This window comes from Mastacembelus armatus, chromosome 22 (genome assembly GCF_900324485.2).
Source record: "Mastacembelus armatus chromosome 22, fMasArm1.2, whole genome shotgun sequence".
NCBI classification, from domain to species: domain Eukaryota; kingdom Metazoa; phylum Chordata; class Actinopteri; order Synbranchiformes; family Mastacembelidae; genus Mastacembelus; species Mastacembelus armatus.
Window position 1 is genome coordinate 11,010,497 of NC_046654.1, and position 12,705 is coordinate 11,023,201.

A 12,705-nucleotide genomic window follows, 5' to 3' on the forward strand; every position below is an offset into this window, starting at 1 on the left:
AGTGTTTTGAGTGACAGTTCATCTGGATTAGACAACAGTTTGGGCTTGGCAGAAACCTTCATATATATATGGCAAGTCTGGCGCTGCTGCTCACGCACACAGTCCAGATTCAGACCAGTGAGAGGTAATGACTCAGTGAAATGCTACACACACACACACACACACACACACAGCTCCCCTCCTCTCTCTGGTTCTCCCCTTGGAGCTGGGCTGCCACACATCCTAATGATGACAAATACATCATTGCGCTAGAATGCCATAGGGACACCAGCCACAAGGAGTCAAGTCTCCTCAAAACCTGTGGTATTTCAAGCAATGGATCAATAATCTATCACATTTTTACTGACTGAGCCCCTCACTACCACGCTGGTCATATATCATATGATATATGATATGACGTGTATGTTATGATATAACAACATACACGTGGTTTATCATATTAAGTGTCTAACACGGGGGTTAGTGTTAGTGTCATAGAATACTGTGTTAATTTTTCTGACTCACTGTTTTAAATTCAGGTATACTTGTATCAACTTGAGCAAGTGTGCATAATATTCCCACATACTGGGTTAGTGTCCCCTCTCAACTGCAGCACAGCTGTCTTAACAGAACCCCCACCCTCCTCCTGTTCCCCTGCAGGAGGTGGTGAGCGAGGGAGGGTGGAGTCAGCATTTTGTTTGTATAAGCCAGTTGTCCTGTCAGGCTTTGCTACACTGGCACTGTACCACCTCTTGCTCTCAAATCTAAGTGAACAACACCGCCACAGATGACAGGCGTGTCTCATTTGAGATGGGGACAGAGAGCTGAAAAACAACACTCACCCACATGCTCTGCACTGGAATCAAGCTCTGGCCTGCTCGCTCTTTGAGGAGCACAAAGTTCAGAAGGCCCAGTCTGTCATGTGAAAGAGAGAAGGATATATTGTGTATGTATGTGTGGAAAAAGTGGAGGGGGATCTTTTCAGGATCAGAGGAGTCACACATTTATGCTGCCTGTCTTCTATTTTTAATCAGCCCAGTTGGATGTCTATTCTTGAGCCACTCCCTAATTGTTAGTGGGCAAATGAGTCTTCCTTTCTGGAACAGTGTCTCTTGGCTCCAGGCAGTGTGATGATGGTGCCACAATGGATCCTCTGTGTCACTGGGTGTGATGCAGCAGAGTGGAGCGCACCACACAGGCTGCTGGAGTCACACTCTCCTCCATCAATCTGGTTTGGAGGGGCGCTGCACTTCTTCCTTATAAAAGAACCTGGGAAATGCAAGTAGTCTATGGAGTCTGTGCAGATATTTTTCACAATATTTGGACAGACAGTGACCCAGTAGTGTAAATTTTATGTTTATTCAGTAATTTATCTGGTTTTATTCTTACTGCAGGTTTCCCACACAGGTAAGAGATATTTTCCACTAATGGCACCAACTGTGTGCAGAAAACAGCCTCATTCTGTCATGGTGCGTGCATCGTGTATACCACATGTTCAGTAATTAATGTTTACAGTCACTAGCTCAACTGTGATGTCTATATGGTAACAGATTACAGAGGCAACCCTTGCTTCACTGTGAGCTGTCCTCATTTACTGTGAGCCTCCCTGTATTCCCCTGTAGTGCTAGCCTAATTAGTCAACCACTAAAAAATTATGGCTAATTGTTTTCTTAGTTAACATTTAAGGAGGAAAGAACACCAGACAGACTGGAAAATAGTTTCTAAATGATTAGACAGTGGGTATGCAAGGGAATGGTGCGGTGGAGCTCTGCTGTCCTCCTCTAATCTTCCTGCTATCTCCTCTGGGCCCTGTCCCTACCACAATGAAGGCCATGGACTTAATACCATTTATGAGTCAAGTTAATTAGCTAAGCATATCCTAGTCAAAGTCAAAGGAGACCTCAATAGTAAGCTGATTCTCACTTCAGCCATCTAGCTGCCCCAGGTGGAAGCAAGGGGGCAGTGGAGGGCCACAGGGAGTGATTACCTTAAATGAGCTGTAATTACTTACAGTACAGTAACTGTAAAAAAAGAGTAATTAATCTCACTGTATTGCTCTTGCGTTAGACAACCCTAACCTTATCACGAGCCAAGGACTACAGGGAATCAGAGGTCAGATTGTTATGAATCCAACCACAGCAGAAGATTTTTTCTGTTCAAATGAGGAAATCTATTAAATTCAGGAATATTCATGGATCTGAGGTACTGTCATGACAGATGTTCCTGCTTCATAGCATCAGCACATTTCAGACAAATAGGTTAGCTTTGCACTCCTGGATCCCTTTGGAGAAATACTAGGATGAGCATATTAATGTCTAATCAAATTCAGGCTCCCATTGTATTCCGCCATTATTTTGAGCATTTTATGGAAAGTTCAGTGTTAACCCCACCACGTGAAACTTCAGCATTAACATTTTTATTTGTTGTGAGTGTTGGAGGCCACCCGGCTGATTACACACCAGCTCCACTGTGTAAACAAAGAGTGGCGTGAAAGGCTGTGAGGGGCCCATGCATGCCTGTGGGAGTATTGGGCGTACTTCATGGTTTATGCTTGAAAAACAGCCATAATCTTTCAGATAATCTGAATCTTGGGGTGGAATTCCCCTCACATGGGGAGGAAAACAGTATCAAACCATACTGTATTAATTGGCATCCATTTAAAAAGTGACCTATATAAACATATGGATTGAGGATTTCAGTTATGATCTTGTATTAGCTTTTGGCAAAGTGCAGCTTTACTGCACAGACTAACATTTACACATAGTTGAAACACTTTGGATTTTAAGATTTTAAGCAACTACTGCCCCCTAGTGCTCTAAATTTGGAATGTCTGAATTTAGAGACCACATTTCAAACAAATCCTGAAAGTTACATAGAAAACTGCTCTGACAGCAACTTATGTGTAAGTGTAGATGCTCATTTCTGTGGCAACAGAAGATCTGGAAATATGTCTAAAACTTTTAAAGAAGTAATTGTGTATAGTCCTCTATTGTAGTAACCCACTAAATGCTACATGTTAAATCATGTGCAAGAAGGAAGGACAGGTTCAAAAGCAGAACAGGAAATTTTCATGTTTGTAAATTCTGGACTTTCACATCTGCTTAATCGTATATTTCACAAAAAACAATAACAAATGTTTTTGACTAATCCGCGAGTGTCCAAATTGAAGAACAAGAAACTGGTTCAGTCCCATCTGTATGTTTGTAATCCTCTAGCTTAAACAACTCATGTTTATTAGACTGACCACAGTATGTCTTGTTTGCGCACATCACAGGTCTGCAGTTACACAAACTTTTTAACCACTTTTTAATATTGTTTTACTCCAATAACATATAAGAATTACATCTATATGAAACAATTTCCCTTAAAAACATTTTCAAAATAGCACAGATATGAAGATACATTGAATACTGTACACATGCCAGTAGGTATTTTCTATTTTCTATTCCACACTTTGATTTTCATATCATGTCAAGGTGGCACATTGAGAATAGAAATTTCATCACACAAGCTCAGACTTCTCTTCGGATGTGCAGGATGTGGATGTCTGGACTGCTAAACTCTGGGTCCTGCTTGTCTGAAGGGATCTCCTCACAGCTGAAGTTTTGTTGCAGCAACTGAAAAAATGATCCGAAATGCCACAGAAGTCACTGAGAGACAATCCTAGTGATGAATATCTCATTTTAGTTAATACAAATAAAATTTGAGATTCTAACCTCAAAAAAATGCCTTTCCACTTTTGGGTTGACGCCTTCAGTGCGCTGCTCATAGCAGCAAATAATGCATGTCTCTGGGCCAGAGAGCACCTTCAGGCTCTCCACCAGTGGAACAATTGACTGTGTGGAAATAAGTGATGACTCACAGCAAGAAGTACAAAACTCTACTTGTTCTGCTTTCAGTGCTGATGATATATGCAAAAGGTGATGTTTGATTTGAAAGTATAACTAGAGAGCTACAATAAAATACCTGTTCATAATAGAGGCAGTCTGCCATAAGAACATAATGTGGGGCAGGCAAGAACGCAGACATGTCGTCGCCCCTGTAAGAAGAGGAGAAACAAAACAGTCACCATTTGGACATGTTTTGCAATATAGCGAACATGAAGAATATTGAAAGCAACGCAGAAATATACTGAATAAGAAATCTAAGTACAAACCATTTCAGTACCTTGGCTGTTACAGATCCACTGCTGAGAAGTGCCTGGTTTTCCTGGATGTTCAGCCTCAGGAGGGTCTGCAAATCCTCCAGGTCTGTCACTGTAACTTCAGCTCTGTGGGGAATAAGACACAATGATGAGGACTATTTGTATGTTTTTACCTTAGCTCAATGTAGGGACAGTAAGCGTGTTATCCACACACTGCAAAACACTGGAGTATAAAATGTTGGTGACATAGCTACTATATTAGTACTAATAAGCAGCGTTTGGCACATTAACCTGCCATCTCACCCCAGTGTCGCTGCCATCAGACCAACTAGTCCCGTCCCAGACCCTAACTCCACCACTCTCTTCCCAGCCCACACGTTCACTCCTGACGACGGGTCGTAAAATTGTTTCGTCTCTAAATATTTTGCAAGAACGATAGCTGCATCCCACACCACACAGCCGACGTCTCCCACGTAGCACTGCTTCATTTTCAAGACGGTGCCATCGTTTTTCTCAATTTCTCTCACAAAATATTTAGTGCTATTATCTGTGTCCGCAGCCATGTTGGCCGCGGCAGGAACAAGAAGGTGGTTTCCTGTCTCGTTTTTTTCTTTTTTCAAAATAAAAGTCTGACTAGAAATCAGGGCTTTTACGCTGATGGAACAGACATGACACATTACAAATTACAAACGCGCAACATCCGACTTTTCGTTCTACAGAATAGCCTAATATGTATGGCAATAATTATTCTAACAAAATTCATTCCACCTCGTTTGAGCTGTATAATCTCATTATATATTTCATTTTTTCGACAAGACAATTTAACAGGCCTGCACTTTCCAAACATACTTACAACCACACAAGCATTTTTAAGATTGTCATGAGCATGACCTCAAAGTTCAACACCGCAACAAATGTAAATAAAAATTAAATATTGCGCAATATAGCGCAAACACCGTCTTTCATCTATTTCCCTTCTTGCTTCCTCTTTTCTTCCAGCTTTGTGGTTCCTCTTAATGCTCTTTACTTCCTCTTCTTGACATAACAGCCTCTGTGTTAAATTTCAATTTTTTTTCTTGGCAGGTGAAAACAAATGTTTCTTTTATGTCCTGATGTTTGATCTCCTCTGAAATTGTGTGTTAATATGATCTTGACCAATAACCATAACAAAAGTAGGCAACATGAGAGACTGGGCTAAACAACTGCACCACAGCTATTGTACTGTAAAAAGGCTACCTTAATAGGTATTTATATAGAATTTTCGAATTAAACAATAAATAAAAATACACAATTACTACTAATACTAAATGGCTAATACATTGTTGGTATTCTAAATCATATTTTTAATTATGTTCATATTTTGCTCATTTATTTAACTTATACTAAGATAAGATAACATAAGAAAACCTTTGTTTATCCCACAATGGAGAAATTGCATTGCAACAGCAAAGTACAAGTACACAGCAGAGTGCCAAAAGTAGCAAATATGTGAGATAAATAAGAAATTAAAAATATTAAAAAATACTAAGTGGAATAAAACTATAAAGCTACAAAAACTGTATAATATGTGCCTATGGGTGTGTACAGCATATAGACATCAATGGATAAATAAATACCAGGTAATTACACTGGTAGTGATTCACCTTATAATAATAAAAAAGAATAAAGTATCTATCTATCTATCTATCTATCTATCTATAACACAGTAGGATATTGCACATAATTACAGCAGATGGATGCCAAATGTACAGTGTTAGTAGTGTACTAGACTACACTTAAAAATTCTGATAAACCCATCGTACAGTTGTGTACACCTGAAAAGCACCAATAAATGACTTAGAGCTGCTTCTATATAAGAACATTTAGCACCAGATTGCCACATGCAATGTAATGACGGGTGAGACACATCTCAGAAGCCCCGGCGTGGCATCTAAGTGTATATATATATATATATATATAGTTATGTATTAATTATTACTGAAATATCAATTAAACATTAGATATTTAGCTTATAGTTAACCCATTTAAATGGTGACTTTTGAGCGGTAGGGCAGCTTCTATAGATTTACCTGCTAAGAACTACAATTGTTTTTACTGACATGCGCAGTTGATGCTGATGACACTGTGATATCACGCGCAAATTTGACCGTTGACAGTGAGTGACATATTTATTTTTAGCTAGTTAGCGTGTTAGCTTGACCTGTGAGGCTACTCTGTTGTTGTGAGGCCTATTCGCCGAGTGTTATTGTTCTTTTACACATTAGTTTGGTATTACACGGTCCTTAACCTGCCTTTGCGAGGGTTTGAAATGTTTCGTAGCAGCACAGAGGAGATAACCGGCGGTGACACCTCAGAAACCTGTGGGGTGTCCCCAGTGGGCAGAAGCGGACTAAACGAAACGACCTCCTACGGTCCTGCCTCGGCCTCCTCAGAGGCCTCCCACCAAAGTGTAGATGAAGGCAGTACTAGCTTCAGCCATGCACCAGCCCTATCTCAAATGGCCTCAGGTGATGTTAGGGATAGGTTTTAAAATAAGCATAAATTTAGCTAACACTAGGATATTTTGGAGAGGTGAGGTCTCACAAAATGAAGTTAGACCCAGTAAAGTGCCTATACAGTGACATTTCTGCTGTTCAGTTCTTAAATGTCTGAATTTGTTTTGAATGGTGGATCATTTAAGCATAATGGGGGCACATCTGTTAGACTACATACCTTCTGTATTCCAGGCAGTGCAGAGGCAAAACATGACAAAACCACCTCCTCACATCCTGTGTTGATACAGGTCAGTTCCTGCAGAGCTTGAGGTCAGGCAGGATCAATTCATCACTCCTTACAGCCACTTCAGAGAGCTCCTCCTTTCGAAGTCGTGGAGGAACACCCAAACTCAGGAGGACTCCTGGGTCCGTCGGGGCTACAGGCACACACCCTGCACGGACACCACTGACTGATTACACCTGTAACGTCACTTCAGCTACACATAGTTGATGTGTCGAGCTAAGTGTAAAAACAGCTGAGGCAGAGTTTGTCATTCACATTTTTTTTTCATAGCCACAAGCTGCTCATCTGGTGCTACAACCTCTGGCGCGTCTATGATTGTGGCACTAGTCGAAGGGCGCGGCTTGGCTAGGGGAGAGATTGGCATGGCTAGTCTAAATTTGAAATGTCCAGAACTTGTGCTCTCTCAATTTGCAGACACTGGGACTTATGCCAAGGTAACTCATCCATTTTACTGGCTAATAACAGTCTCTTCGTACTCAGGAGAGACTCTGAAATACAGACTGGCTTGTGTCTCATTTGTATATTACTCTTCTGAAGGTCATAACCAAGATTCACATTTTGGTGCCTCTGGAAATACTGATGCCAGACACAGCCACTGAGAAGGGGAAAGGGACAAAGCTGTTCAACCTCATTACAGAAAACTTTCCGGTATCAATAGGTGTTAGGGCAAAAATGCACCATTCAATCCTATTTATAGACAACTTGATTTTGTATTAATGGATAGTATGAGGTAATTGTTTTATTCTTTTTTGTCAGGGTGTAGCTTTCACTGCAATCCAAAGGAAGTACTTTAATGAGAGGAAAGGACTTGAATACATTCAGCAGCTGTGTGCTCCAGAATTTGGCACTGTCCTCATGGAAGTGCAAGCTAAGTATGCCACAGAGTACAATAATGTAAAGAAATAGACATATTGTAGCACTGTACTGTTTTTTTTATAATCTAATGTCATGATTTGTTCAGATATTACTGCCTAGCGAGTGCAGCTGCTTTGCTGAAATATTTAGAGTTCATCCAGAACTCGGTGTATGCTGCCAAGTCTCTTAAAGTGAGCTTTAAAGGGAGTGAACAGACAGCCATGATTGACACAGCATCTGCCATGCACTTGGAGTTGGTTGTCAATAACAGGGACCACAGGTAATAGAGAAAATCATTGCAAGACATTGAAAACATAATCTTTGTATATTGCACTTGTATAATGACAGACAGGTCTGCCTCTCTCTTTGTTTTTATCTGCATAGAAGCGAACATACTCTTTTAGGGGTGCTTAACCACACAAAAACACCCAGCGGTGCCAGAAGGTTGCGCTCAAATATTCTGGAGCCTCTGGTTGACGTGGACACCATCAATATTCGCTTGGACACCATACAAGAGCTGCTGCAGAATGAGGAACTCTTCTTTGGCCTGAAGAATGGTCAGAAACCAGCAGAAATCACCCATTAAATATTGTGCAAAGTGATGATAGGAGTATGACACGATATTTGAATATTTATTCTTCTGCACTTGTTAGTCATAGGTCATTTCCTTGACATTGACCAGCTGCTCTCTGTTCTTGTCCAAATCCCAAAGCAGGAAACTGTATGTACAGAAGTTTTATTATTCATGTTTGTGTGTGTCAGATGTTTCATATTTGAGAAATATTGTTCTGTTTTTCAGCACTTTTACTTTTACTCTTTCTACTAATCTACAGGTTCAGGTAGCCGAAGCGAAGATTACACATGTCATTCAGCTGAAACACACGTTGGATTTGGTACCGAGGTTAAGGGTCTGTGTCTGCTGGTATATGACAGTAGTTTAAAAACATCCTATAGTTGTGGATACATTTTTTTTTTAATGTACATTAAAAAGGCATTGTACAAAGTGTTCAATAAATAAATACAAATGATAATTCTTCAAACATTACACTTCATGAGTAGATGGCGTTGAAGAACTGCAACACAGCGCTGCTCAAGGCATACAGTACCTCACTAGAGGACAACAGGTACCAAGGCATATACATACATTTTACAATTGTGTGGTACCTGCAACTTCTGCTGTTTATATATGTGTACACTTCAGGTTTGACATGATTCTGGAACAGATCAAGACAGTGATTAATGATGACACTACCTACCTGAAGGGGAGTCTGAACATGCGTACTCAAAAGTGTTACGCCGTGCGCCCCAACGTCAATGAGTTTCTTGACATTGCCCGGAGAGCCTACACCGAGATAGTGGATGACATTGCAGGTATTTATTGTAGCTGTTCATTCAATTTTAGTTCACATCACAAGACTTGTTTAATGGTTTTGTGTTGCACAGGGCTGGTGAACCAGATGGGCGAGAGATATGGTTTACCGATGCGTACCAGCTTCAGCACAGCTAGAGGTTTCTTCATCCAGATGAAGCTTGAAGGAGTCATCTTACCTGCAGGGAAACTCCCTTCAGAGTTCATCAAGGTGTGGTTCACTAAAGACCTAGATTTATAGAGCACATAGTCCACAGTCTGATTGTGAATAGAAAAGAAAAAAGATTACATTATCTTTGAATGAAGGAAGCTAAATTGCCACCATGTAGTTTGACAAAAAAGTTTGCTGCTTCAGGTGACCAAGCAAAAGAACAACTATGGCTTCACCACTGCAGACCTGATGAAGATGAATGACCGCTGTGACGAGGCCTTGAGGGAGATCTTTCACATGTCCTATGTGTGAGGAGATCAGAATCTTCTCTCTTACAAACATGCACAGTGACATAATATATGCACTTATATACTGTACTGGACTAATGTTAAATTTGAACTGACAGACTATCGTCCATAGAAAAAAGTTTTTTTTAACTTTAATAATCAATTAGTCAGCTCTTTATTATTCTAAATAGTGTTCATCCTGATGGCAGATTTAACAATTTTATTCTGCTTTTTGTCCACTAGAGGGTGATGTTTGATAAGTATAATTTGCCTTCAGTGCCTTTACCTTGTAGCTAACCTGTGTCCATACAGGGTGATATGTCAGCTATTGCGCACTATCCATGAACACATCCATTGCCTTTACAAACTCTCTGAGGCTGTATCCATGCTGGACATGTTGCTGTCACTTGCAAATGCATGTACCCTCTCAGACTATGGTAGGTATTAACCACAGTTGCCTTCCATCCATAAGTCAATCCAACTGTCAAATTAACCTTGATAAAGTGTGATCTGTTGTCTGAGGGAGTGGTCTGTGCACACAGGGCAGTGCTTAGCCAGTGACACACATGACGGCCAGAAAGAGCACTACTGAGCTGGCAGCTCTGCTGGCCTCAGGTCTTTTTAGTGTGGGTCGTGGGTAGCACCGGACCAATCGGCCACGTGGGTGCTGAGAGTTGGCCCTCAGCTGTCTGAAAGTGTCTCTCCATAGACACGTGCTGACTGCCTGCCCCCTTCTATCCCAGCCACTTTGTACTCAGATTACCCCTGTTACATAAGTGTGCACTGGTGTGCTGTATTTACCGAGCCAAATCTCCCTAGTAGAGGAGCTAGCAGCTTTGAACTCCTGCACACACCTATCTTAGAAATTTGTTATTATATTTAGACCATTCTGGTGGTTTGTTCAGTCAATGAACGACGAGATAATTATATAATAATTTTATTAAATAGATTAAATTATATACTGTACTGGTAATCATTATGCCACACATTTGCTAAATACTACTTCATACTATGTAGCTGCATTTTAACATTTGTGATCAGCCCATATAAGTGCTTGAATGAGTTATAATACAAACAAAATGGTAACAAATCAAGGCATTTTTGATTGTTGTTGCTTTTTCACACTGTCTGCCAGTGCGTCCTGAGTTCACAGACACACTGGCCATTAAGCAGGGTCGTCACCCCATTCTGGAGCGAATTGTTGGACAACAGCCTGTATCAAACAATACCTACATTTCCGAGGGGAGCAACTTTGTCATCCTCACTGGACCCAACATGAGTGGCAAATCCACCTACCTCAAACAGGTGGCGTTGTGTCAGATCATGGCTCAGATAGGTCAGCAGCAAACCTTTCAGCATCACATGAATTTATAATGCTTTCATTTGAGCTGATTTTTGAGTAAAGCCTCTACATTGTTGTTCCAGGCTCTTTTGTCCCTGCTGAGTATGCCTCTTTTCGTGTTGCCGATCAGATTTTCACCAGAATCGGTGTGGATGATGATTTTGAAACTAACTCTTCCACCTTCATGTTGGAAATGAAAGAAGTAGGTTTTCTTTCACATAAGAGCTGCTCATGCTTTAATTACATTTCAAAATCATGAAATCCCCATTGATTATGTATTTCCTCCCCAAAGATCTCTTACATTCTCCACAATGTAAGTGACAGATCCCTAATCATCATAGATGAGTTGGGACGTGGTACCAGTGCTGAGGAAGGCATAGGCATTTGTCACTCAGTGTGTGAGTTCCTCCTTAGCCTTCAGGTAGAGTTTGCACTAAAGAAACCATGCATTGCCACTCCTCCCTCTAGAATGAAAACCAGATAAATCAGATTCCTATGCTCTGTGTTAATTATTTAGCTTGCTATTGTCTTGTGGAACACCTCTTAGGTCAACATTTAAAGCTGTAAAATAAATAAGGGACTAACATTTGTTGTCCAGTGTATTAATGGTTAAGGTGTGGGATTTTTCTCTTCTGTTGGCAGGCATTCACTCTGTTTGCCACTCACTTTCTCGAACTGTGCCAATTAGAGTCTCTGTATCCCAATGTGGAGAATCAGCACATGGAGGTTCAGCACATACGCAGTGGCGACACTGGTGCTGAGAGTGTGGTGTATACGTACTTGCTGAATCGAGGATGTGCTGAAGAAAGACACTATGGTACAGAGACAGAAATTTTAAGTACAATCCTGTGAAAACCGATGGTGAATAATGATTACAAAGCTTGTTTTTGGTGTTTTAGGTCTGAGAGCAGCAGAAATGACTGCCCTTCCTTCAAGAATAATACAAGAGGCAAAGGAAATTTCCATCCGAGTCAGCCAGCAGCTTTTGGTATTTTGAGTTTTTGTCTGACCAGCTTTGGTGCTTCAACCTGTTCTGTTTATTTACAGTACACACAGCAAGTCCTACATCGTGGACAAAAGTAAAGCAAGCTTTTGTTTACAAAAAAACTATTCAGGACGCAGAGACAGCCAAGTGTGTCATGGCCTCTTATGACAGATAGCACATATATTTTCATATCTCATAGACACTACTAGTTTACATGAGAGAGGTGCTGGATATACTTTACAGACTAGGTGTGTTTTATTATTCTTTTAGGCCAACCATTACAGTGATCCGGAAACTCAGATGCAGAGAGCTCTGTACCACCTGGCCACCCGCCTCCTGCAGGCTGCCAGAAACTCCCGACTGGACCCAGACAGCCTGCGCATGTATCTGAAAGGCCTGAGGAAGCAGTATGAGGCAGAGCTGCAGGGCATTGGGCAGCCACTGTCTGTGGACACAGAGGAAGAATGACTGACTCAACCTGACGGTGCGGAGGGACAGTGATACACACTGATGACCGTTACTAAGCATATAGTGTTTATAGATTGGCTTGATTCAAAATTAAATTGATTTTGAATCTTGGTCGTATTTTGAAGCTTTTACAATTAAAAACAATATGTCAGTTGTTCATTTGAGAAATGCCTTGTAATTTAGCAGAATCTATGTTTCATCGTAGTAAAAATATTTAGTAAAAACAACTTTGTAAAAATATGTCCTGATCCTATAGAAAAATTAAAGATACCTATGGAGTGCATGTCACTTTCCAAGTGCCACAGATATACTGGAGGTCCCCATAGGAATATTAAAGTCTCGTATTC

General features: G+C 40.7%; 2 protein-coding genes across 2 annotated transcripts; one reads left to right on the forward strand and one right to left on the reverse strand.

Annotated features, from left to right (window-relative positions):
* Positions 1-3,268: 3,268 nt before the first annotated feature.
* On the reverse strand, positions 3,269-4,715 carry vcpkmt (valosin containing protein lysine (K) methyltransferase). The gene is made up of 5 exons (XM_026304250.1): positions 4,427-4,715; positions 4,136-4,249; positions 3,946-4,018; positions 3,696-3,815; positions 3,269-3,596 (listed from the first exon to the last, which is right to left on the reverse strand). The coding sequence occupies exons 1-5, from the start codon at positions 4,684-4,686 to the stop codon at positions 3,492-3,494; spliced, it is 672 nt and encodes a 223-aa protein (XP_026160035.1). The 5' UTR covers positions 4,687-4,715; the 3' UTR covers positions 3,269-3,491.
* A 1,704-nt stretch (positions 4,716-6,419) lies between these two features.
* On the forward strand, positions 6,420-12,564 carry msh4 (mutS homolog 4). Its single transcript, XM_026307967.2, is given in 20 exon segments — positions 6,420-6,591; positions 6,861-7,040; positions 7,172-7,335; positions 7,439-7,549; positions 7,658-7,773; positions 7,863-8,036; positions 8,141-8,313; positions 8,410-8,477; positions 8,590-8,664; positions 8,816-8,880; positions 8,958-9,127; positions 9,200-9,336; positions 9,481-9,584; positions 9,876-10,000; positions 10,699-10,899; positions 10,989-11,107; positions 11,198-11,326; positions 11,548-11,722; positions 11,805-11,893; positions 12,161-12,564. Coding segments are annotated over 20 exon segments (2,733 nt in total). The 5' UTR covers positions 6,420-6,431; the 3' UTR covers positions 12,359-12,564.
* Positions 12,565-12,705: the final 141 nt, after the last annotated feature.